At 44.2% G+C, this 22,724-nt stretch overlaps 1 protein-coding gene across 1 annotated transcript in view; it reads left to right on the forward strand.

The window, feature by feature from the left end:
* The window catches only part of CNTNAP5 (contactin associated protein family member 5), a 463,918-nt gene that overhangs the window by 108,023 nt on the left and 333,171 nt on the right, over positions 1-22,724 (forward strand). The window contains exons 2-3 of the mRNA XM_077320572.1: positions 2,620-2,730; positions 22,147-22,340. Of these exons, the coding sequence (XP_077176687.1) occupies positions 2,620-2,730; positions 22,147-22,340 (305 nt within the window). The remainder of the gene's footprint in view (positions 1-2,619; positions 2,731-22,146; positions 22,341-22,724) is intronic.

The raw sequence follows: 22,724 nt of genomic DNA on the forward strand, positions 1-22,724 counted from the left end.
CTTAGTTTTCTTAGACTGAGTTATTGTAGTTGACACCGAGAGGCAAGAAAAGATAGCCATAATATTCAGAATGCGAGTTCAAATAGCCCAAGGGACTGAGAATCAGGATGGGAAGGGCTTGAGGGAGAAAGCCAGCCAGCTGACCCAAAAGGATTCTGGGACATTGGTCAAGCCACCATGGCATGAGCCAGAGGCAAACAGGACATCTGTAAGCTGCTTCAGGTAGTGAAAAGGGGGTACAAAAATCCAGCTCTTCTTCAGTATTTTGGAAATTGTTTTGTCTGCCCTCCCCTGTCCAACTGGCATGAAGTGGCTATGTAGGTGCATGTAGTCCCACAACAACATACATGCCCACCAGGTTTAGGATCAGATGCTATGTTCCAGTTACTGAATTAGATCTGGATCTGGATTATCCCTTCATTTGGCAGCAACTGCAGAGTGAGCTGCAAAAGGATAAGTTTTTAAAGATTGAGCACAGTAAGGCTGTACTTGAAGCTGACTCGGGAGCAGACAGGATAATTTTGACTATAATAAATCTGGGAAGGTAACTTGGGATAGCATGAGAAAAATCCTGCCTGAGAAAAATCGCGAGAGCAGAATTTGGCAAAATGGGCAGAGAATGAATCTTACAATCAGAAGCATTTTGGGCCTTTTCTAACTTTAATGAAGCATTCTTATTCTCAGCATACACATACAGCCATATTTATATGAACTGAAAGATGCTTGTGAGGCCTGAGATTTTGCTAAACTGCAGGACTTCTCCACTAATTATATACTCAAGTTTTCCTCCTGGTGAGACTGAACTAAAATCAGTGGTTTTACATTTGAGTACAAGTCATTGCTGTATAGACTAACTAGGACTGAAAGTATGTAATAGACAAGGATATGCAAAGCCAAAAAGGGAAACTGAAACCCAACCTAGCCGGAAAAGTTAGGAACCCAAAGGTTGAGCTGTAAAAATATATATATATTTTTAAATTTTACAAATATTTATTAAATAAAGTGCACTAATTCAACATATTAAAAACACAATCATCGTAATTTAAAAAACAACACATTTCTAACTGCACATGAAATAGACCAACAGAATGGACCAAATGCGTTTCAACCCCGAGGGAGCTTCCTCAGTGGTCAAATTATTGTGAGGAATGATCTCATATACAGTCAAAAGGCTTGCTGGGTGGCAAAGAAAAATCTGTTAGGTGCTGCTCCAACTAGTCTTTCTAAAGTATTTGATTTGGAATCCACCATCTAAAGTATGTATTTTCTGAGGCCACCACTCTCAGCTTTTGCCCAACTCTAAATCAAGAGTGCATTCCCACGTGTGCTAGAAGAAGCTTTGTCATTAGACCTGTTTTTGTCTGAAATTTCATTGAAATTATATAATAGTGAGGGTTCAAATGTACAATGGGGATTTGGGAACCATCATGAAAATGCTTCCAGAAGATCAAGTAATGAAAGATTTGACCTGTTTTACTCTGTCAGAGACAATAATAGAAAGAGGAATTTTTCTCGTAGTGTTCCCATTGATTATTTGTGGAAGCAATATAAACATCATCATTTTTAAAAGGGAGAGAACTAATGGAGGATCACAACATTGTAAAAGAAAGATTTTCCAAAACACAGTCCAATTGTGGGTTCTAACTCAAGGTGCTGATTTTTAACTTTAAAGGCTGTCAGAGCCCAGGATCCAGATACCAAATTGCCCATCTCTTCTGGCATTAGTCCTTGTTGTAGTCTCTTGTCAGTAGACCAGTGTTTTTGGATTGTTCTGCTAGTACCCACTGTAGGGCTTTTTCTGAGACTGCAATCACAACCAGCATAACAGGCACCTATAAAAAGAGCAAGATGGCCACAGCTGGGGGTATAGTAATTACTTCCCCTTGGCTATGGTCCTCTCTGTCATCTGAGCAGCAACTGTTCCCAGGACTGTCCTCTTCCTTTCATCCCCCACTTCTGGCCATCATTTATTATCACCGTTCAGAACAGCAGAAGGAGAAAACAACACAAAAATTGTGGCGATAGCATGATGTCACTTTCAGGAAAACCTGGGCATGACATCGCACTTCTTTAGGAATTGCCAGAAACTCCATTGTTTTTTAGTCATCCAGTGATGACTAAAGAGGGATACTCCTGGTTTTCTTCAGAAGTGATATAATACTGTCACTGATAGTGCCTCTCCTGTGCACATGCTTCTCTAGATTCCCGTTGGTTACCAGACCATGCCTGAAAAGCTGATTGAAAAGCTGATAGAGGGCAGGTGACCCAACTTTGTAGAATGACTAAGAGCATACTTTGATCTTGAAACAGCCAAGGGCAAACATTGCACCCACTGTGCTTCACTGTCTTGGGTCATTTTCCATATGGTCTTCTGAAAGTTGTTTCCATTTTCCATTGCTGTGTGAACTGAGTCAAATATAAATATCTGCTGTTGGCAGGGAAGGGGGGGGGTCTCTTAGTTGATGAATCTGTTATAACTTTATTCTTCCAGAAGAAGCTCATTAACTAATAAGCAACATGTAAAAAATTGGATGACTGCAAAAAAAAAAATTAAATCAGTAAGCTAGGGGTGTATTTCTGTTATATTTGACATCTGTTGTATTTTCTCTTGTTCTGTAGATAATTGTGAGGAGCCACTGGTATTCTCATTACCCGTGACAGCTTTTGACAGCTCCTCTGAGCTCTCCGGCAATCACAGATCCAGCTTTGCAAAGCTCAACAGACGGGATGGTAAGATCACGGACTGTTATAATATTACTGTAATACATAATTCATTTGAGTTGGTCTTTCTAGAGCCTTGAGAGTCTGCTTGAGACGAAACTTACCGAATATCCCATAGGTAGTGTTAGTTCATGGCAGCTTAGGAAATTGCACTGGGGAGTTCAAAGGGTGGTAAAAATTAATTCCGGGAATCAATCCCGACTCTTTTGTGCTTGGGTGAGAGGAAACGAGCTTTTAGCAAGCACAGCCTTTATCTGCTTCCATCAAAAATTCATTTTGAAATGACACATAACCTGAAAAATCCCATTTGGATTTCTTCTGCATATCTGGGTCATCAAGTTGCATCCTAATTATTGGTGACCTCAGCAAGTGCTTTCAAGACAAGTGAAAAGCAGAGGTCATTTGCCATTGTTTTCCTTTGCAGAGCTGTCCTTGGTGGTATCCTAGCCAAGTACTGACCCTGCCTGATTTCTAAGTTCTGACAAGATTAGGCTATCCTTTACATTCAGCATTCCCTGGAATTCTTAGACCTCCGTATTGTGTGATGGAATTCAGTACATGGTTTGTTTCCCAAACCAGTTCTCCAATGGGCAATTGAAACCTGTACAAAGCAGGGCCCCATCTGGTGCTACCCACTTTCTCAAAACCCTTGGAGAGCACCAGGAAAGATGTTGACACATGCCACAGTGACCCTTAGCACCACATTGGAGATCCCTATCCTAACCCAATGCTGCTAAACCCCATTGTTCATTATTTGGATCTCTCTCCTGTAGATCTTCTAGAATTCCATCCTGCTGTACTCTTCATTTTTGATCATGTTAGTCTTCAGCAAAATTTTGCCTCAAGTGCCTTAGACTAAATTGTGATTCAGATCCTCTGATTCCTCACTGCTATCACAGCTTTATTCCCTATCGTTCTGATTTCTCTTACCCATGTAATAGATTAGGCCAGCCTGGGCCATCAGGGCTAGAAATATATCTGGGTTAGAAAATAATTTTCATAAAATGTATTAAGAATTAGGCAGGAATGTTCTATAGAAGATTGTCAAAGGCTGATTTCACATTTCAGGATAATCACTAAACTAATGCATGTATGTAAAAACACAAATCAACAATCTAATGGAGTGTGAACATTGGAGAGACATGAGTAATGCTGCGTGCTTATCTTATGGCTTGAAGGGCACCTTCTGTCAGCCAAAATCAGCCCAGTCAAGTCTAGCATAGATTGCTCCAAGATTGATTTCATGCTCTGTGATTTCACTTACCAGCTGGCAAATGTGTCAAGATAGTGATCCAGAGCCTAGAGTTATTATCCACACCTGCTCACCACTCAGTTGCCATTTGGACATATGTTTCCTAGGTGAGTATGCCCATGCTGAGACACTCTACAGATTTGTTTTTGGGAAGGGAAAGGTTTTTTTTTTAATGAGCACCGAATTATGTGTTCCTTGACATCACCAGGAGCCCAGCTCGCTGAATTTATACTCCTAGTTTATTAAGACACAAGAACATTTGAAGATCATCAATTCAGACCAAAGCATATACATGTTTAATTGAGGACTGCAGATTTCTCTGCATGATAATGGAATAAGGACCAGCTAGGGTCCAATCTGCACTTGTAATCAGGAAATTAGAGCAAGCAGTAGCTGATTTAAACAAATCTGCTTTCACAGAAAGACAGGTAATTAGTACCCTGACCTGTATTTGATTAAGGATCTTAGTCAATTTCTGCTTAGCTCAGAACATCATGACAGGGGACATGTGGCTATTGGTTTTGTGTGTGTGTGTGTGTGTGTTCAGTGTCATGATGAAGGACATCAGGTATATATGTATCTGTTGTCTGTCTATTATGTTTTTAACTCATTCTTGCTCCCAGGAACTTAGAGCAGCAGACATGATTCTTATCCATGGACAAATTGGGGAGTGTGGTTTGATCTGTGGCATGCTCGGTTCATGAACCACCAACTGTCATGAACTTTTAGGGGCCAAACTGGTTTGGTTCATGACATTGTGACCCAGCAAAATGCTGTCCAAGGAGGGGGCCAGAAACAGTCTCCCCATTGGCCTTCTGGGACTCAGGGTAGCCAAGAAAAGACTCTACTCTATGAATGTTTAAAGGTAAAGGTAAAGGTATCCCCTGTGCAAGCACCGAGTCATGTCTGACCCTTGGGGTGACGCCCTCCAGCGTTTTCATGGCAGACTCAATACGGGGTGGTTTGCCAGTGCCTTCCCCAGTCATTACCGTTTACCCCCCAGCAAGCTGGGTACTCATTTTACCGACCTCGGAAGGATGGAAGGCTGAGTCAACCTTGAGCCGGCTGCTGGGATTGAACTCCCAGCCTCATGAGCAAAGCTTTCAGACGGCTGCCTTACCACTCTGCACCACAAGAGGCTCATCTATGAATGTTTACTCATGAGTAAGTCACATGAAGTTTGCAATCTGAGAAGGGAGAGATGCTTTGGGGGTTGGCATCACAGGCAATTGCAGCAAGGAAAATAATGCTGATGTGGGTGGGACTGGGGAGTTATATACCTTCCCTTTCCATATGGATACCACCTTGGTCTTGCTGCAGTCTTTCAAACACCATCCCAACAAAGCCAATTTGAGTAGCAATGTTTACTTTTACCACACATGTCTGGTATACAACAATTGCACATTTAGGGGTACATAACCAAAATGTTGGGCACTTATAAAATTACACACGTACATTTTTCTTCAGCCAGCATTATTGTTAAGTTGGGCTAGGGTTGTCAACCAGCATCTGACAGGTGGTGGGAGTCTGAAGTGGAGCATGAGGCACTGATGGTGTGATGTCACTTTGTGGCAAGTCCTAGGGCAGCTTTTCTGAGGTTTTCCTCAGAGTTGACATCACTGAGCATTTCAATTTTTCCCTTCCTGCTGGCCACTGTAGTGCATGTGGGCAATGGGAACTTGGAGAAGGCCTATCAGCCCCTACTATGTGGAGGTGTCTCATGCTTCCAAACAATTATGCAATCTACTGAACTTTAAATGTATCTGGGACGGGTACCCATCACCATCTTAAATCCCGCCCCGCGGCGCGCCGTGGAATAAATAAAAGAGTAAGGGATCTGTGGGAGGAGTTAGGGCGGGACCCATCCGGGATAAAAACTCGGAGAGGGCCAATCAGGAGCCACGAAGCGGCTCCTGATTGGCCCTCTCCGAGTGCCACTCAGGGGCCAAGTGGCCAATTGGGAGGCGCGCTATGCGCGCCTCCCTATTGGCCACTTGGCCCGCCCCGGACTCCTCACACACGCCACTGGCAGCACGCACCTCAGGTAAGTGCGAACCGCGAAGTAGCGCCCGGGGCCGGCAGAGGCCTTGCCCACCCAGAGGCCTTGCCCTTGCCGTTTTGGCCTTTCGGGAGGGGGGGGGGGCGGCAGCAGCCGGCCTCCTGTCGCCCCGGGAGTGGCTTTGCCTCTCCTGGTGCGAGAGGAGGCCGTTTTGGCCTTTCGGGAGGGGGGGGCGGCGGCAGCCGGCCTCCTGTCGCCCCGGGAGCGGCTTCGCGGGTGGGTGGGGGTGGGATTGGGAGAGGGAGCGCTTCCCAAAGGCCTGAAAAGGCCTTGCACAAAGGGCCCGGGTGTGCTTTCTGTCTTCCTTCCATCTCTGTACAGGAGGGGACTCAGGTCTTATAGTTTGGTGAGGAAGTTGTAGCTTCTCTGTATGGTTCTCTATGACTTCTCTCGGCCCCCGGGATTATGTGTTCCTGAACACAGGAAAGGTAGGGATCCTACTTACATGGCTGACTTCTCAGGTGTAGATAACTGCACTTTAGTAAATTAAAAACAAAGCAAGGATAATACTGTTGAGGGATGACTATGCATTGAATGCATAAAGGAAGATGGGAAACCAGCCTACTGAAACCTATCACATCCTAAAGGAGGAGATCTTGAGGATAGGAGGAAAGGCTTCCTAATTGTTTAACCTCCTGTGATTCTTCACAAAGATTTGAATGTCCCTTTTACCTGTTCTAACCCAAGCATGGATTTTAACTTTAGTAGATGAATTTTCTTTAGAAATCTATAGCTCAAGACCAGAAACACAAATTGCCCATGGAAATACTCATGTGGGTTTTAAACAAGAGTCACATAATAGCTAGAAGGCACTTCACACACTATTAAGGAAGGCTACAGAAATTACAATAACGTACCCTGTGCTTTTTGAATACCTTCAGTCATTTAATATTGTAAAGCAGGAGCCTAGAGAATATCCCCAAATAGGAAGGCATTTAAGTAGGTTGGGATAAATATATACAAAGTTAAATCAAGCTTGACCTAGTTTTACATTAGCAGAAGTTTTATTAATCATATTTCTACAGTTTCACAAAATACAATGTAAGCTTTTGAATAAATAATGAAAGGTTGCATTTAAAAGGTTTACAGACTTCAGTTGTTAAAGGACAGACTAATTAATGTTCAGGTTGAACTAAGCACGTTCTGTTTGCACAGGGCTTGCTTGCAGGAAAAGGGGCTTTAGTTTTCTTTCTAAAACAGCTGTGGTCTTTATGACCAGCATGGTGTAGTGGTTAAGAGCAATGCCCTCTAATCTAGCCAGAACCTGTGCTGTCTCTAAACATCAGTATGGAAAGAAGTTCATGCAGAGAAGCTTGTGGATTAAAGTTTCTTCTTTTATTCTGATAAACCTTGTGAAAGACAGAGTTTCCCAAATGGGTCTCTGTTTCAAATTCTTCATACGAGGTCTAATGATGTGAGTTGTTCCCCAAAAGGAATCATTACAATGGTACATGACCTTGGGAGTCCTACTTGCTGCAGTATAGTTCTGTCATTTGGAGTATTCCATATTGATCTTTAGAGCCAACACAGGTTTTCGTTTTGATTGCTTTTCACACTGTGTTCTCCAGATTCTTCTAATCTGGTGAGCCAGGTTTGATTCTAAGATCCTCCACATGCAGCCAGCTGGGTGACCTTGGGGCAGTCACAGTCCTGTTAGAGCTGTTCTCGCAGAACAGCTTCTCTCAGAGCTCTCTCAGCCTCATCTACGTCATAGGATGTCTGTTGTGGGGGGAGGAAGGGAAGGTGATTGTAAGTCGCTTTGAGACTGCTTTGGGTTGCAAAATGGGTACAAAAAGCCAGTTCTTCTACTGAGATAGAGAACATTGGTTGAGTTTAAATATGCAAAGAGGCTCCCAGCACCAAGCATCTTAAAAATGAAATAACTTCATTAGGAAGAAAAACAGTTTTGTAAAGAGAGAGAGTCCTAGTAATCCTAACTGTCTAACTGTTCTGCATTCTGATTGTTCTGGAGGAAGACAGGGAGGAAATACTCTCCAAGGAGCAGGAAGTCTCCAAATGAGTCAATCAGGACACTGGAGGAGATTATTTGAAAAACACTGGGCCATTCCTAAGCAAATTGTTCTAAATATCCATCTCCTCTTATTCCTCTTTATAACTGATTCATGCACACTGCAAATCTTACATATTCCAGCAGAAGAGGCTTGAACTAGAAACTCCAGAGCACTGGCCTTTTTTAGGGTGAATCTTTCTAGGTGAGTGCCTGAATCTGCAGAGTTTAGATTTTGTTAACATATATTAATTTTATTCGACTGGAGTTCTTTCTTAAGTTAAACACACAAGGAAGTTTCCAACCACATGCATCTGAACACTATGATTTTGAAACAGCACACTCGTAAATGTTAAGCTTCAAGCAACCTGCAGTGTTGGTAATATGCATTGCCCAAATTTGGAAGCATTGCTGCATTAACATGAAAAGCAACATATGAAATGGTACTTCAGATTCAAGTGTACTGTACAAACCATTCTTTTAGTTATTTAAATTTATCCTAGCCTGAATGCTGGAGAACAAAATTTTTTAAAGATGTAGAAAATGGGTAACACATATTTATCCCTTCTGTGTCCTTTGCTTCCTCCAGTGCAGCCTTTCTCAACTTTTTTTGCCATTGAGAAACCCCTGAAACATTCTTCGGGCTTTGAGAAACCCCAGAAGTGGCACGATCATGCAGAATGTGGTTGGAAAGCATAGCTGTGTAAACACCCTCCTCAGGCCCCTCCCCTTCCCATCCAGGCCCATCAATTGACATTTTAGGAGGGGTGGTGGTGGATCAACATGATAATATATGGTCATATCTTTTCGATGTGGTTCCTCTTAATAATTGTGAAACAGTCTTGGGGTCTTGGGCTGAATGGTCCGGCCTCTCCAGGGCTAATCAGGGTGCAGCCAGCTGCACCCTGATTAGCCCTGCCTCTACAGTTCCCGCCCTCCCTGTCCGAGTTGGAATAGGGCCAGTCAGGGTGCAGCCAGCTGCACCCTGGTTGGCCCTGCCCCTACAGCTCTCGCCCTCTCTCACCAAGCCCTCAACCCTTGCCTCACAGATAGGGTTGAGTGATTTGGCCGCTTCAGCGGCCGTTCCCTCCGGGCGCAGCTAACGGCACACCGCGGGGGGGGGGAGGGCGGTGCTGGCAGCAGTATGACAACGGGCGCAACTACGCAGGCGTGGAATTCTGTGCCTGCGTGGTTGCGCCCGTTGTCACGCCGCTGCCGGCACCGCTCTCCCCCCCGTGGCACGGCACTGGCTGTGCCCGGAGGGAACGGCCGCTGAAGCGGCCGAATCACATAACCCTACTCACAAACATGCCTGGCTCTAACAGTCTGTGACTCCGCCGCTCCACTTGCAGGGCCCCAGGTAAGATGCCCGGCTGCGGGGGGGGTGTGGGAGTGGGAGTGGGAGAGGGAGCGCTTCCCAAAGGCCTGAAAAGGCCTTGTACAAAGGGCCTGGGTGTGCTTTCCAGGCCCCCAGGAAGCCATCTGGCCAGGGGGGGGGGGAAAGGAGCACTTCCCAAAGGCCTGGAAAGTGCAGGGGTGGGGGGAGAGGGGCCGCTTCCCGGGGGTCTGGCAAGCACACCCGGGGCCTCACTGAGGCTCCGGGTGTGTTTGCCAAGCCCCCAAGAAGCACTCCCCACCCCCCCTCTCGTCCTCACCGCTTCCCAGTGGCCTGGAAAGCTGCCGGGATGCTCATGTGGAGGACCCTATCGAAGCCCGATATATTATTTCATTCTTTGTTACTGTGTGATTTGTTCATGTGAGTATTGCATTAAGAGTGCTCTCATAACACTAAGTTTCTGTCTTCCTTCCATCTCTGTACAGGAGGGGACTCAGGTCTAATAGTTTGGTGAGGAAGTTGTAGCTTCTCTGTATTCTCCATTAGAAAGAATTTTCCAGTTTGTTGCTCCTGCCCACCTTGTTCTCTTTCTTTTGAGGAGCAAAATAACAATCCTCTTGGACACAGTGTGTGTATGCGGTGGTGGGCTTAGTTCAAAACAGTGTAGTAGGCTCTGGTCAGGATCCCATGAGTGGAATCACAAATGCACTAGTTGGGTGTGCAGAGGCCACACAGAATGTTTGACTTTTCCATGAACAGATGGTCCCCATTATTGTATTGCAGTCTACTTTCATTTCTAAAAGCAATTTTTCTTTTGGCATACTAGGCTTCTGTTTGAATAAAAAGAAGTCTAAATAATATTTTGGTTCACAAAACTAGTTTCATGGTTGTTGGGATACCAGAAACTGTCTTTGGCAGGGACCCAGTGACAAGCGCTATCCTCCCACCATCTTCCTGCATTTTCCATCAGTGCTCTTAATAACAGCAACCGAGATTGCTTTCAATTAGAGGCACTTACTTGTTCTCCTATAAGGGACTCAGGTGGAGCTAGGCCTGAAAGGATTAGGGGGAAATGGAAAAAGATGTTATGATTTTTTAGCACAATCTCTCCCCATGATTCTTTTTTGTAAATAAACAGTTCCTCGTTAAGCTTGGAAGACCATTATTTTTGTTGTAATGATAGTGGTACTTGTCATTGCTTAAAGCCCCAGACCCCGGGGGGGGGGGAGGCGCACACTTAGTGCAAAGCTCCCCTTTAACACACTCACTCACAACCTTTTAGAGTAAAATGGCCACAGCTTTATTGGCTACAAGCTGTAAGAAGCCTTGGCATGGCATGGACAACCAAATCCTGGCATCAACTAACTTGCCTGCCTGTCAGTGTATCCAGCCTACTCCAGCCTGCCTGCTGGGGTGGCGGAGGAAACCAATGGATGGCAGGTTCCATAAGGTTGATCACCACTAAGTTGTCTCCCTGGCCATCTGAGCATGAAAGTTACCCATTGGCAGCCCCTCAGCTGAATATTCCCCTTGAAAGCCCTCACCCCAAGATCACTTAACAGGATCTCCACACCCATGGAAAAATTAACATGCAGACTGGGTTTCCTAAAATGGACAGAAAAACTAAGCCAAAGTAACCCCCCCCTTGAATACAGAATCCCCCATGAACAAAACTAATCCGTCCATGTTATGTTCCCTACCTGACAACCACCAAACCTCTGCATGCATTCCTCCCCACGAATGCCCTAACTCATAGGGAGTGATAGGTGGGAAAACAAACCTATATGGCCAGGTAAGCTGGCCAGATGACACAGCATGTTTTCTTTTGGTGGCCCCTCACCCATTGCCCTTCACTCTGTCCACTCATAGACCGATCTGAGGAGAGATGGGCCTGTACTTTTGTACCCTTGCAAGTGTCCCGGCTCCTCAACCTCACATGCAGCCAGCCCTCCCTCCTGGATCTAGCTGCCATCCCCTGTAAAGGAGAAGATGGAGGTAGTAATATATTAGCTGAAAGTCAGGAAGGGAAGAAGAATGTGAAGGAAAAAAATTAAATACAGAAAGGTAGAATGGGGGAAATGCATTTATACTCTGATAGTTCTTGACGCAAATGTCCTGTTGCTTCATGTCAGTAGTGGAAGAAGGTTTGGGGGCAGAACCAGCTACAAAATGGTGGGCTTTATGTAATTTGTAATACAGGCCTCAGAGGGCCTCTCAGTCATGCAGTATCACTGACACAGAATTCCTACAAATAACTGTCAGGAAGTCTAGAGGGTTGTAATGGAACATGCAAAGAATAAGATTAAAATATTCAATTTTTAATGGTAGATTCTTGGCCTGTTTTTACAAGACACTAATCTGATTATGATTTTAATACTGGGGAGAAAATTTCATTCTTACTTGGCTGATTTTGCTCTGTCTCTATTGTATTATGTAGGATAATCTGTATATGGCAATTTCTGTGCTACGGATGATCAGGAATGGAATGGAATATAAAATTGCCACTAATTTTAACATCCTTGTATAATTCTGTGTGCATTCACATTTGGAATGCTGTATACATTTTTCGTTGCTCCATCTTTTTAAAAATGATATAAAGATAAAATTGTGGGGAATGACAAAGGGATAGGATCATCTTTATATGAAGAAAATAATTCAGGATGTTTTAGTTCAGTGGTCCCCAACCTGCGGGCCGCGGCCCGGCGCCAGGCCGCGAAGGCCATGGCGCCGGGCCGCGGCTCCCTCTCCCCACCCCCCCCCGCAGTAAAAAACTTCCCAGGCCGCAATCTTGCGGCCCGGGAAGCTTCTTACTGCGGGAGGGCGGGGAGAGGGAATCAGGGCCGGGCCGCACCCGTGCAGGCCGCGCCCGCGCGGCCCGATCCGCGGGCGCGGCTTGCGGGTGCGGCCTGATCCGCGGGTGCGGCTCGCGGGCGCGGCCCGATCCGCGGGCGCGACCCGAAGCATGGGCGTGGCCCGCGCGGGCGCGGCCCGATGCTCTGCCGGTCCCCAGCCTAATAAAGGTTGGGGACCACTGTTTTAGTTCATAAAAGATGGTTGAGATGGGACATGATTTATAAAACTGTTCATGGCTTACAGAAAATGGATAAAACCCATCGCATCCAACGGTAGAACTCAGAGGCAGTATTACTCTACATTAAGCTGACCATGCATCCTGCCTTTGGTGGGGCAATCCCGCCTTTGGGGCATTTGCCCCGTGTTGTTTTCCAAATTGTCCCACGGTATCTGTATATATATTTTTTAAATTTAAATTAAAATAAAATTAATTTTTTTTGCCCGCGCGGCAGGCAGCCCATTAAACAGCCTGGGCTCAGGAGGCCCCCACACAGGCGCACGGGCTTCAGGGTGGGGCTTCCTGGCCAGCTCTGCTGCCGCCTTTCCTCCGGGCCTCCTCCAGAACCAGGCCTTGACCCAGGCCGCCGCCGCCCTAAGGCCAGTCAGGGAGGGAGGAGGGGGGGTGCCTGCCGCTGCTGCCGCCACTACAGTGGCACATCCCACCTTGCAGGGCCAGATATATGGTCACCTTACTCTACATAATAGTTGTATCTGTAAAACAGGGTAGGCCTAATACCTTCATGCCCTCTTTGTGAGATTCATAGACTCATTTGGCATTTGTTGTGGAAAATGTGACACTGGCCTAGGCAGATGTTATACTCTTGTGGAAGATCATATTTTTATACCAGAATTCACATGAACATCTTTAAGTCTCAATCAAACTTTGGGAACTCCCTCCTCTTCTCCAGCCAAGATTCATGTTCAGTTGTTTGTCAATTTGTTAAAGCCATCCAATGATCCGCCCATCTTGGAATGTCAGGCATTTTCCTGATAATCTTTCTGCCAGATTTTGACAGCAGTTACTTTCAACTTCTTGGCCAAATTCAAGGTTCATATCTTGTTCCTGGGAAAATTCCTATGTCTAACTGTGGAACTCTTCCTCATAAAAAGACCACCTCAAGTCACTGGAAAGTGTGATAGGGTCTCTCATTACCTGACACCCCTGCAATTGCTTCTCAGGCCCCCTTGTTGGTGCCTTTTTTTCCCCTCTGCTTCTTGGACTGCAGCTGTGTTTGACCCTACATGCCTCTAGACCCTAAATCCTGAATGTGTTATAGGTCTCTCCTCTAAAACTTCCCAGTTTCTTCCCTTCTACCTTTTATAAGCATGACCTCCTGTTGGTGTGTATGGATATTTGATTAGGGCATCTGTTTTCAGGTGGCTAGTGTAGGTTCTTTACATTGTTTCCTTTTCTGTGTTGTATAAAATAAATGTGTGTGTTTTCAATCACTTTCTCACGCTCTCCATAATTTTATTTTGGGATATCCCTACCAAGATCCAACTGGTTTAAACACATTACAAACACACTATTTCTTTCTGGAATCCCCTTTAATGCTCATTTTCCCCTTTTTGGTCAAGTTTGAATAACAAAACATTCAAGTCTGATTTTAAGTTCTGAATCAAATATAATTTCATAGCCAAAGTGGGTGTTCCGAAAGCTTATTCATTTCTGTGAGACCATGTTGAATTTTTTTTTTTATCCCCAGTGTAGATCCAATTGTATATAATACTAGTATACCAGTACTGCACATCCTCTAAGTAGTGGGGAGGAATTCAGATATGAGTGTATTGACTCATGAGATTTTCAGCAGCAACAATGGACAGCCGAATGTATGAACAGGCCCCTAAATAAAATAAATAAAATCTGTGTCGAAAGATATGTGTGGCTCTTGAGTAAATGAGGAAGGTATTTAATAGACACTGCACTTATCTCCCTCTAAGAGTTATTCAATCTTATCCTGAATAGCCAATACATTTTCAAAATTAATCCTTCTCCTTCAGCTTTGATATATTTGATGTGAATGTTACGGGCTGGCTGTAAAACAGGAAAGCATCAAGCATCCTGAGAATGTATACTATTTGAGCTCAGTAATTGTCCCCCTCCATTATAGAAGCAATAGACTCTTTTCCTGAAGTGGCTCCTTGTGGTGCTCACTCCAGTAACAGCACACAACATCTCTAATGGTAATGTAAGTTTAGTATCTCGTTGTGAGGAAGGCAATGAAGGGAGAGAAAAGACCAGGAGAAGAAGAGGAACTTTCAGCTAATTGGCACTTCATTTTTATTTAAAAGCTTCCAAAATACTAGTTATTTTGGATTACTGAAAGTTCCAGCAGTGCCTCATAGGGATGGTGACCAGACTATAGTGATCAGTTCACCTGGAGAAAATAGCAGCTCTGGAGGGTGGAGTCCATAGTATTATACAACAGGGATAGTCAACCTGTGGTCCTCCAGATGTCAATGGACTACAATTCCCATGAGCCCCTGCCAGCAAACGCTGGCAGGGGCTCATAGGAATTGTAGTCCATGGACATCTGGAGGACCACAGGTCGACTACCCCTGTTATACAACACTGAGGTCCCTCCCACTCCTGGCTTCACTCCCAAAATCTCCAGGTGTTTCCCAACCCAGAGCTGGCAACCTCTTTCCACTTCTACCATGGAGCACTGCTGTAAGGAATTGGGCGTATGAGTTCCTGACATGAGAGTATCAGGAGACAATTTTGAAAATTCTGGTGCTGTGGCTGCAGCCCTGCTTTCAGAACCTAATATCAACAAGAATCAACTATCCATTCTGAAGAAGTGTGTCTGCATATGCTGTAGCCCAGACTTGGTCCCATTGCGGCCTCCTGATGCCCTCTGATAGGGTAATACCCTTCCCCCTTCAGCAACACTAGTTTTAAGAGCTGAAACCCTCCTTGCACCATTCCAGAAGCTGCTGCTGACTGGAGCATGACTGTGTTCAGCCATGTGTTGCTTCTCCTGATCCAAAAAAATTCATTCACATCATAGATTGTACTAACCTATCTAATAAAAATGTAGCAAGATGCATCACTAATTGAGCCAAGCTAATTGCCAAAGGATTGCCAGCTGGCTTCTTTGTTCCAGCAGGAGAGAAAAAATAGGGGGTAAAGCAACAATGTCCAACATCACTTCCAGTTGTATCCAGAAGTAATCATTCAATACTCTAAAAATTCCCTAACCTCTAAGGTAAACACACAGCATCATGATGTCATTTCCAGGTACAATTGAAAGTGACGTAGCAATGGTGCTCCACTCAATGTTTGCTTCAGCTGAACTAAACAGTGGAGGACGGAAGCAATGACCCGGGGCTCACAAGGAGCCAGGGCTTGCGAGCCATACTGGTCAACCAGTGAGAGGGCTTCAAAGAGAAACAAAGGCACTGCTTTTCCCATGCAGACAATGTCCACATATTTTTGAACAAAATGCTATGTGGGATGAGATTATTGTCATTAGAAGCCAAGTAGGAATGTTGTGGTTCCCCTTCAAATTGCTGCTTATACCCATGCACTTGCTTCATTTTGTTCTTAGAATGTTGTGTGGTAATACAAAGAGGCCTGGTTTTCAGGCAGCATGGTTCCTCAGTGGAGCAGACTTCCTCAGGAGGTGGTGGGTACTCCTCTTTTGGAAGCGTTTAAGCAGAGGCTACATAGTCATCAGGCAGAAAGTCTGATTTTATGAACTTAGGCAGATTGTGAGTGGGTGGACAGGAAGGGATGAGCCTCCGTTTGTCTCCTGTAGCCCTTCCTTGCATATCCAGGGAATTACTCATTGCCACTGTGGGGTGGTAGGTGAATTCCATGCCAGGCTGCATTCTGGAGATTTTTTTTGTATGTGGGGGTGTCACTTGGGCATGAAATTTGGGTCACTTTGGGTGGGTAGGTACTTGTGAGTTCCTGCGTTGTGCAGGGAGTTGGACTAGATGACCCTGGAGATTCCTTCCAACTCTATGATTCTATGACCATTTCAGCATGGAATATGTTCCTGGACAGCCCTCGAATGTTGGCAGCCTCATCTACATGACGTTGCCTGCATCCAGAGGCTGTCCAATATGGTTCATATTTGGCCATTTTTAACACTCAATTTTGGGAATCGCCAAAATGGGATTTACCACCCTAAATCACCCATCCCATTGGTGAGCAACCAGGGATACAAGCATATGGAGTGGGACATGTGCGATAGTCTCAGCAGTGCTGTCCCCCCCCTTGTACCCACCCTCCACTCTGAGTCATTTTTTTAATGAGTAATTTAAAAATTTAATTACTGAGTAATTTCCTGCTCTGAGTAATTTTTTTTTAATGGTGCAGTCTGTGTTGCTGTGCAACCACAAACCTACATTGTCAAAGGTGAAATAAAAAGTGTGCATCGTCTTTTTGGATCAGGCAGGCAAAACACAAACTTTCCCCCATTTTCTGGAGGTGGGGAATGAGCTAGAAAAGGGGAAGGGGTAATCTGGCAGCCTTCCCCCGATCATACAGGGGTCTGAGCGCCTTAGTTTAACGCCAAACGTTTACACAAAATGTCTCTTTGGGCTCCAAGGACCATGGTCAGCATCTCTGAAATCCACCCAGACAGAAATAAACTGCAAAAGAACACGAATTCCCCCCCCCAAAAAGGGGGGGGTGCTGTATCATTCTGGCATTTCTCCATAGCAACAGGGCAGTGTTGATTTCTGTTTAAAATACATCTGTGTTGTGGCATTACTGCATAGCAATGCAGGAGTGCCTTTTTAAAAAAATTCAGGGCAGGGAGGAAGAATGTTTCAGTCAATGAGAAAACTGCTGTGCTATTATTGGTGGCATGCTGTGATTGACAAGCCAAGGAGTGGAGCAAGAAGTTTGCCTTGTTTTCCCTTGCAGCCTCGTCAGGAGGCCAAAAGCTGCAATGGGGCAGAGGGAAAACCCTGGAGGGTTCTCCCCACGAACAGGGCTGCAAATGCAAGATTTACCATCCCACATTTGTAAGCAGGAAGCCATTCGCGTTTTACCCCTCCGTGTGGAAATGTTCTATATTTTTGTTGTTCAATAGCATCTAGTTAATAAGTTTGTCTTGGGTCTTCTTCTAGAGGCTGCTAGTAGAAATGTCAGTGATGTTATTAAAACTCTTTGAGCTTCTCTGTGGTTCCCTTAAATGACTTTCTTGTGCAGAAATCTTCAAATTTCCCCTTCAGCTTGACTTTTGGTGATACTTCTTGGCAACTTGTCTAAAAAAAAAAACACACTGCTATGTTCTGTTGTGCTGTTACCAAAAACAGTTTCAGTGATGTGACAATAAATCAAAGAAGGTGTTTATTACAGTAAACAGTTTAAAGGTAGTGATAATTCAAAACGGGCTTTAAATAGAGTGGAATATTTATTCATACATTTCTGAACAAATTTGGTTCAATTGATATTTCTAAAATGGCATGACAGAGCATACATATTTATCAAAAAAAGAATGAAAGAAAAAAGAAATCAGTATTTCCTGAGTTTTTGTGTATGACATCTAATGTATCTTGGCCACTGATGAAGGTCACCAGGTCGAAATACATTTGGTCATGTGTGGTCCTTATTAGATATTATTTAATAAATTTATTCTAGATGTAAGGCTATTACTTTGGCCTGAAATTGATTTTAATTACCTTGCAATAAATAAATGTGTTTTTATTTGAACATGTAAAATTTTCTACATGTTGTTACTGTACTGTTAGGTCACATACTTTAATTTTTTAAACCTTTTTGGTTCTCGGACTATTGATCTCTCCAAGTACATTGTCCAAGCTGTGTCCAAACTTACTGGCTTACATGGGGTGTGGCATAGTTTTTCTTGTATATGATTATATACAACTGCTTGTATACAATTTCTCCATGTACACCAGAGGGATATAAGCAAAAGGAAAGAGGAAGCCCCATAGAGATTATATTATGAAATGCTAATTATACAAAAAGTTCATCTGATTCTTCCAACTGAATGAGAAGATTCTGGGGGCATTACTGGTATTCCTGACAGAGCGAAGAAAACTAAACACAGCATATGCTGTAAAACCACACATTATAATTGGCTGAGCTGCTCTTAATAAGAGAGTCATTGAAATATGCTTGAATCAGACTTTCTTTTTCTGTCTCAGTTTTTAACCTGCTCCTCTAGTATTTCATCTTGGCACTATTGCTGATAGTGTAGTCATAAACTTTCATTTTCCTGGGCCTCAATGACTGGCATATGCTCCCTGGAGTGTATGTGTCACAAGAGGGTGGTGGAACAGATGGCAGGAAAGAAAGCACCACACTCCAAACATGCCAAAATATGCACATTCATTACATTAAAAAAAACCCTGAAGAAAACAATCCACTGAAAAATAATTGGGGGGAGGGAGGAGGCACGGCCTCTTAGGAGCAGATACAAACCTGTCTACAGCTCCCTTTGCAGTAATTGTACAAAGAGAGAGAGGGAGAAGGAGGGAGAGAGAGGGGCATGTATTGTGTTCGGGAAAGCAAAAATATTTACCTTGGCAACTCTTACAACACCTGACACTCAGGTTGCTCCTACAAAGTAGAACGTCTTGTAAGAGATCTATATTGCTTGCAACTGCATTTGTTTTTAAAAATGCTATTTTTTGTCCCCTCTGCATCCAACTAATTCCCTTAAGCAACACACACACAGAGACAGAAAGGCAGAGCATGTGAGCTTGTTTATAGTACTATAGAATTACTGGTGAGAGTTGATGTATAGGTATAGTGGCTAGATCAGACCATAGTCTTGGAAACCCATTTTCAAATCCTATTCAGCCTCGACAGGTTACTTGCACAACCTTGGCCCAGTCCCGATCAGAACATACCTCAGGAGGTTGTTGTGATGATAAAATGGAGGAGGGGGATACTGTTGCATGCTGCCTCTATCCTAGTGGGTATCACAGCAAACAGGAGAGTAGGAAGGACTCGGTGCTTCTCTTCTGTCTCTCTGCTAGCAGCCTGCAGAAATTCAGGGCCTAGTAAGCAACTGCAGAACCAGGCCAGGGCAACCCTGGCCTAGAGCTCTGGAAACAGCTTAGTTAACTATTGTTGACTTACATGGCGAGAAGCTTTAGGCTTAGAGAAGACTCGAACAACGTGGTTGGTATGAAATAAGGCCAAAACTTTATTACGAAGAATTCCTTGCCAGGACTGTTGGCATGCAGGGCTTTGCTGGAGCCCCTAAAGCAGTCAGCCAACTACTTTTCATTACTATAGCAGCTTCCAGTCCCCGCTCCAGATCCCAGCCAGGAACATGGGTCCCTTTGGTACCATAGACCCTATCTGCGGAAGTGTCCATCCAAGATGCCAGAGAGGGTGCACACACCACCTCTGGCTCCATCACAGGCTACCTGGCCTCTGTGAAAGCCCGTGCCTTCCCAATTGGTCTGTCACCCGCTCACAGAGTGCCACCTCCTTAAGGAGGTCCCAGGTTAAGGAGTTTGCCTGCCAAAAAAACTCCCTACACCAGGCTCCAAACCCTGCCATCCCACTAGCTGTGACAAATTAGCAAACTTTCAACATAATTTGACATACAAAGTATATAAACCATGCCTTGTATAACAAACCGCCAACCCATATAACTAACAATACAAGGGTGGGTGGGAAGCTTCTCTTTGGCTTTGCCCTGCAAAAGAGGCCGGGCGAAGCATGCGGCACCTCTTAAGGCAGCCGCGCCCCCCCTTTAGCGCCACACTGCCTTTCGGCTATTCTACGTGTGCACTCCCCCCCTTGCCTTCTCCCACCTACCTTGCCCACCGCGTCACTGACGGCTCCGGGTAAGTCCATGCTGCATTTTATTCCTGATTCCAATAGTCAAGTTACCTGCCATATAATTACTGATAATAAGGAGTATTAGATCAGTAACTCAGCTCTAAATTAAACACCAACAACCAAACACTGGCCAGTAAACACAAGAACCCCATGAACTTATATATACTTCAGGCTTCTCATCAAAGAATCAGATTGGGTCTTAACAGAGTCTTACAATTGGTCCATTCAAGAGGCTTCTCATTGGTCAAAGCTGAGATTGGATGCGTTACAATCCTAGATTAGCATAGCATCAATGCAGGGCTGAATTTCTGCTTATATAACAAAGAGGCCTTCAGCCAAATGGAACTGGGTGCTTGCTATTTGTTCCAGTACAATACATAGTTATCCCATCAGGTATTTTAAACAGCTTGTTAATGTGAGGGATTCCCAGCTCTGGGTTAGAAAATTACTGGAGATTTGCAGGTGGAGCCAGAGGATGGGAGACTGGGGATGCAAGGAGAATTCATTTTTATTTAAGGGAACTAACTGATCTTTGTAGTCTGGAGATCGGTTGTAATTCTAGGCCCTGTCAGAAGTCTGGGAACCGTCCTTGATTGTAGGGTTGCCAGCTTTGGGTTGGGAAATACTTGGAAACTTTGAGGATGGTGCTGGGAGTGGGGGGGGGGATTTAGGGGAGGGGACTTCCGTGGAGTACAATACTATGGATGCCACCCTCCAAAGAAGCAATTTTCTCCAGGGGAACTGAGCTCTTCAGTCTGCAGGTCCTACCTACTTGATAGGCAGGTGGGATTAAAATAGCTAGTTATTTAGTTCATATTTATTGTTGAGTTTAACTGTCTAATAAGGGACCAACGTGAATAACACATTCAATTCAAACAAAAATAAATTTGTATATGTAACAGAATAGCACAGCTCTTGGGATCTGTCCCAATTAATTCTGATAAACTGATATAGTACATGGATAGTATTAAGTATGATAACACTTTTTAAAAACATTATTTCAGATGTCAAATTTGGAATTTAAGATTTCTGAAACTATACCCCTCCCCAAATGTAAATAAACTATGAATATCTAAGTAGCTAAACTGAGCTGTTCCAGGGAATTGGATCATTGAGCAGATGGAGTCTTTAGAGCTGAAAGCTGTGGAGGAGAATTCATTCAGAATTCCACCCTGACTAAGAGCCGTTTAACTCAGACAAGTCAATAAATGGAAAGAAAAACAGAGGGGGAAATCTTGCCTCTGAGGGAGGAATGTATATGTGGGGGGATGGTATCATATGAGCACATAACAGGAAAGAACATGCCATACCACACTGGTGAGCTCAGGAATATGGGTATCATTGGTGCAGTATCTGCTCTGCCTATGGAACCACAGTTATAGGGGCATGTGCAAGTAGGTATAATAAGCAAAGTGCCAATAAAACCACAACCCTGGGGGATATGTACAAGAGGGAATCATGGCCAGGCTTCGTAGCAAGCATCAATAGGTGCTATGGGATTGCACGTGTCAGACATTGCTCAAGAAAATGAGCTTAAGAGGTGTAGGACTTTCTGTCATTGTCATAATTTCCTGTGGAATTCTGAACATAGCTGCAGTAAGCTGGGCATATTCATAGCTGAGGACTAGCTGCAAGTGGTGGTATCCTGCCAGTCATGTAAAATATGCAGATTTTGTTTTAGACTGTGTGCACCGCAATTGCCAGCAGGGAGGTGATTGTAATTAAAGAATGACCAAGATTTAGTTGGCAAGCTGATCAAATTTTGCAGTATACCCAGCATTACTTAATCATCGTAGCCCCAAGAGATGCAGGGATTTGGAGGGAACAAAGGGAAATCTCAAACTAGAGTGGAGGTTGGATGGTATTAATTGATGCCTGTAATTCTAGAGAATGTAAAACAATAAGAGCTACCATTCTGAAACAGATCAGTGTTTCCCATTCAGTATCCTCACAGTCTTGCCAATAGGACTAGGAATAACAGCCCTTGATGGTCCTATCACCATTCAAGACAGCAACATACTCTTTGATTCAGGAAGCAACATCCTTAACATCATGTGGGAGATAATATACATCAATTTACTAAACTTGGTGTGAGATTTATTGTAATCTGCTCTCACCTTTCCCTGATCACCCTTAGGAGCTGGTGGATGGTCCCCGATGGATTCTAGCACAGAACAATGGCTTCAGGTTGATCTGGGAGACAGAGTGGAGATCACAGGTGTTGCTACTCAAGGAAGATACGGAAGCTCAGATTGGATAACAAGCTATATTCTAATGTTCAGCGATACGGGCCGCAACTGGAAGCAGTATAGAGAGGAAGACATTGTTTGGGTAAGTCTGAGTTGTTTTGAATTATTAGTTATAGTACAATTAATAATAATCTATATTTTTGAAACTCAAATGCTATCAAACCCTTTTCTAGAGTAATACATATTGCTGAAATAGTTTAAAACAAGGGTAGTCAACCTGTGGTCCTCCAGATGTCCATGGACTACAATTCCCATGAGCCCCCTGCCAGCAAACACTGGCAGGGGCTCATGGGAATTGTTGTCCATGGACATCTGGAGGACCGCAGGTTGACTACCCCTGGTTTAAAAGTTCTAATTCTTGTGTGGTGACAAAATAGGGATATCAGTCTTCAATTGGGACTTTTGGATCCTCCAGAATTTCAGTTCATCTCCAGGCTACAGAGGTCAGCTTCTCTGGGGAAAATAG

Source organism: Paroedura picta, chromosome 2, assembly GCF_049243985.1.
Source record: "Paroedura picta isolate Pp20150507F chromosome 2, Ppicta_v3.0, whole genome shotgun sequence".
Taxonomy (NCBI): domain Eukaryota; kingdom Metazoa; phylum Chordata; class Lepidosauria; order Squamata; family Gekkonidae; genus Paroedura; species Paroedura picta.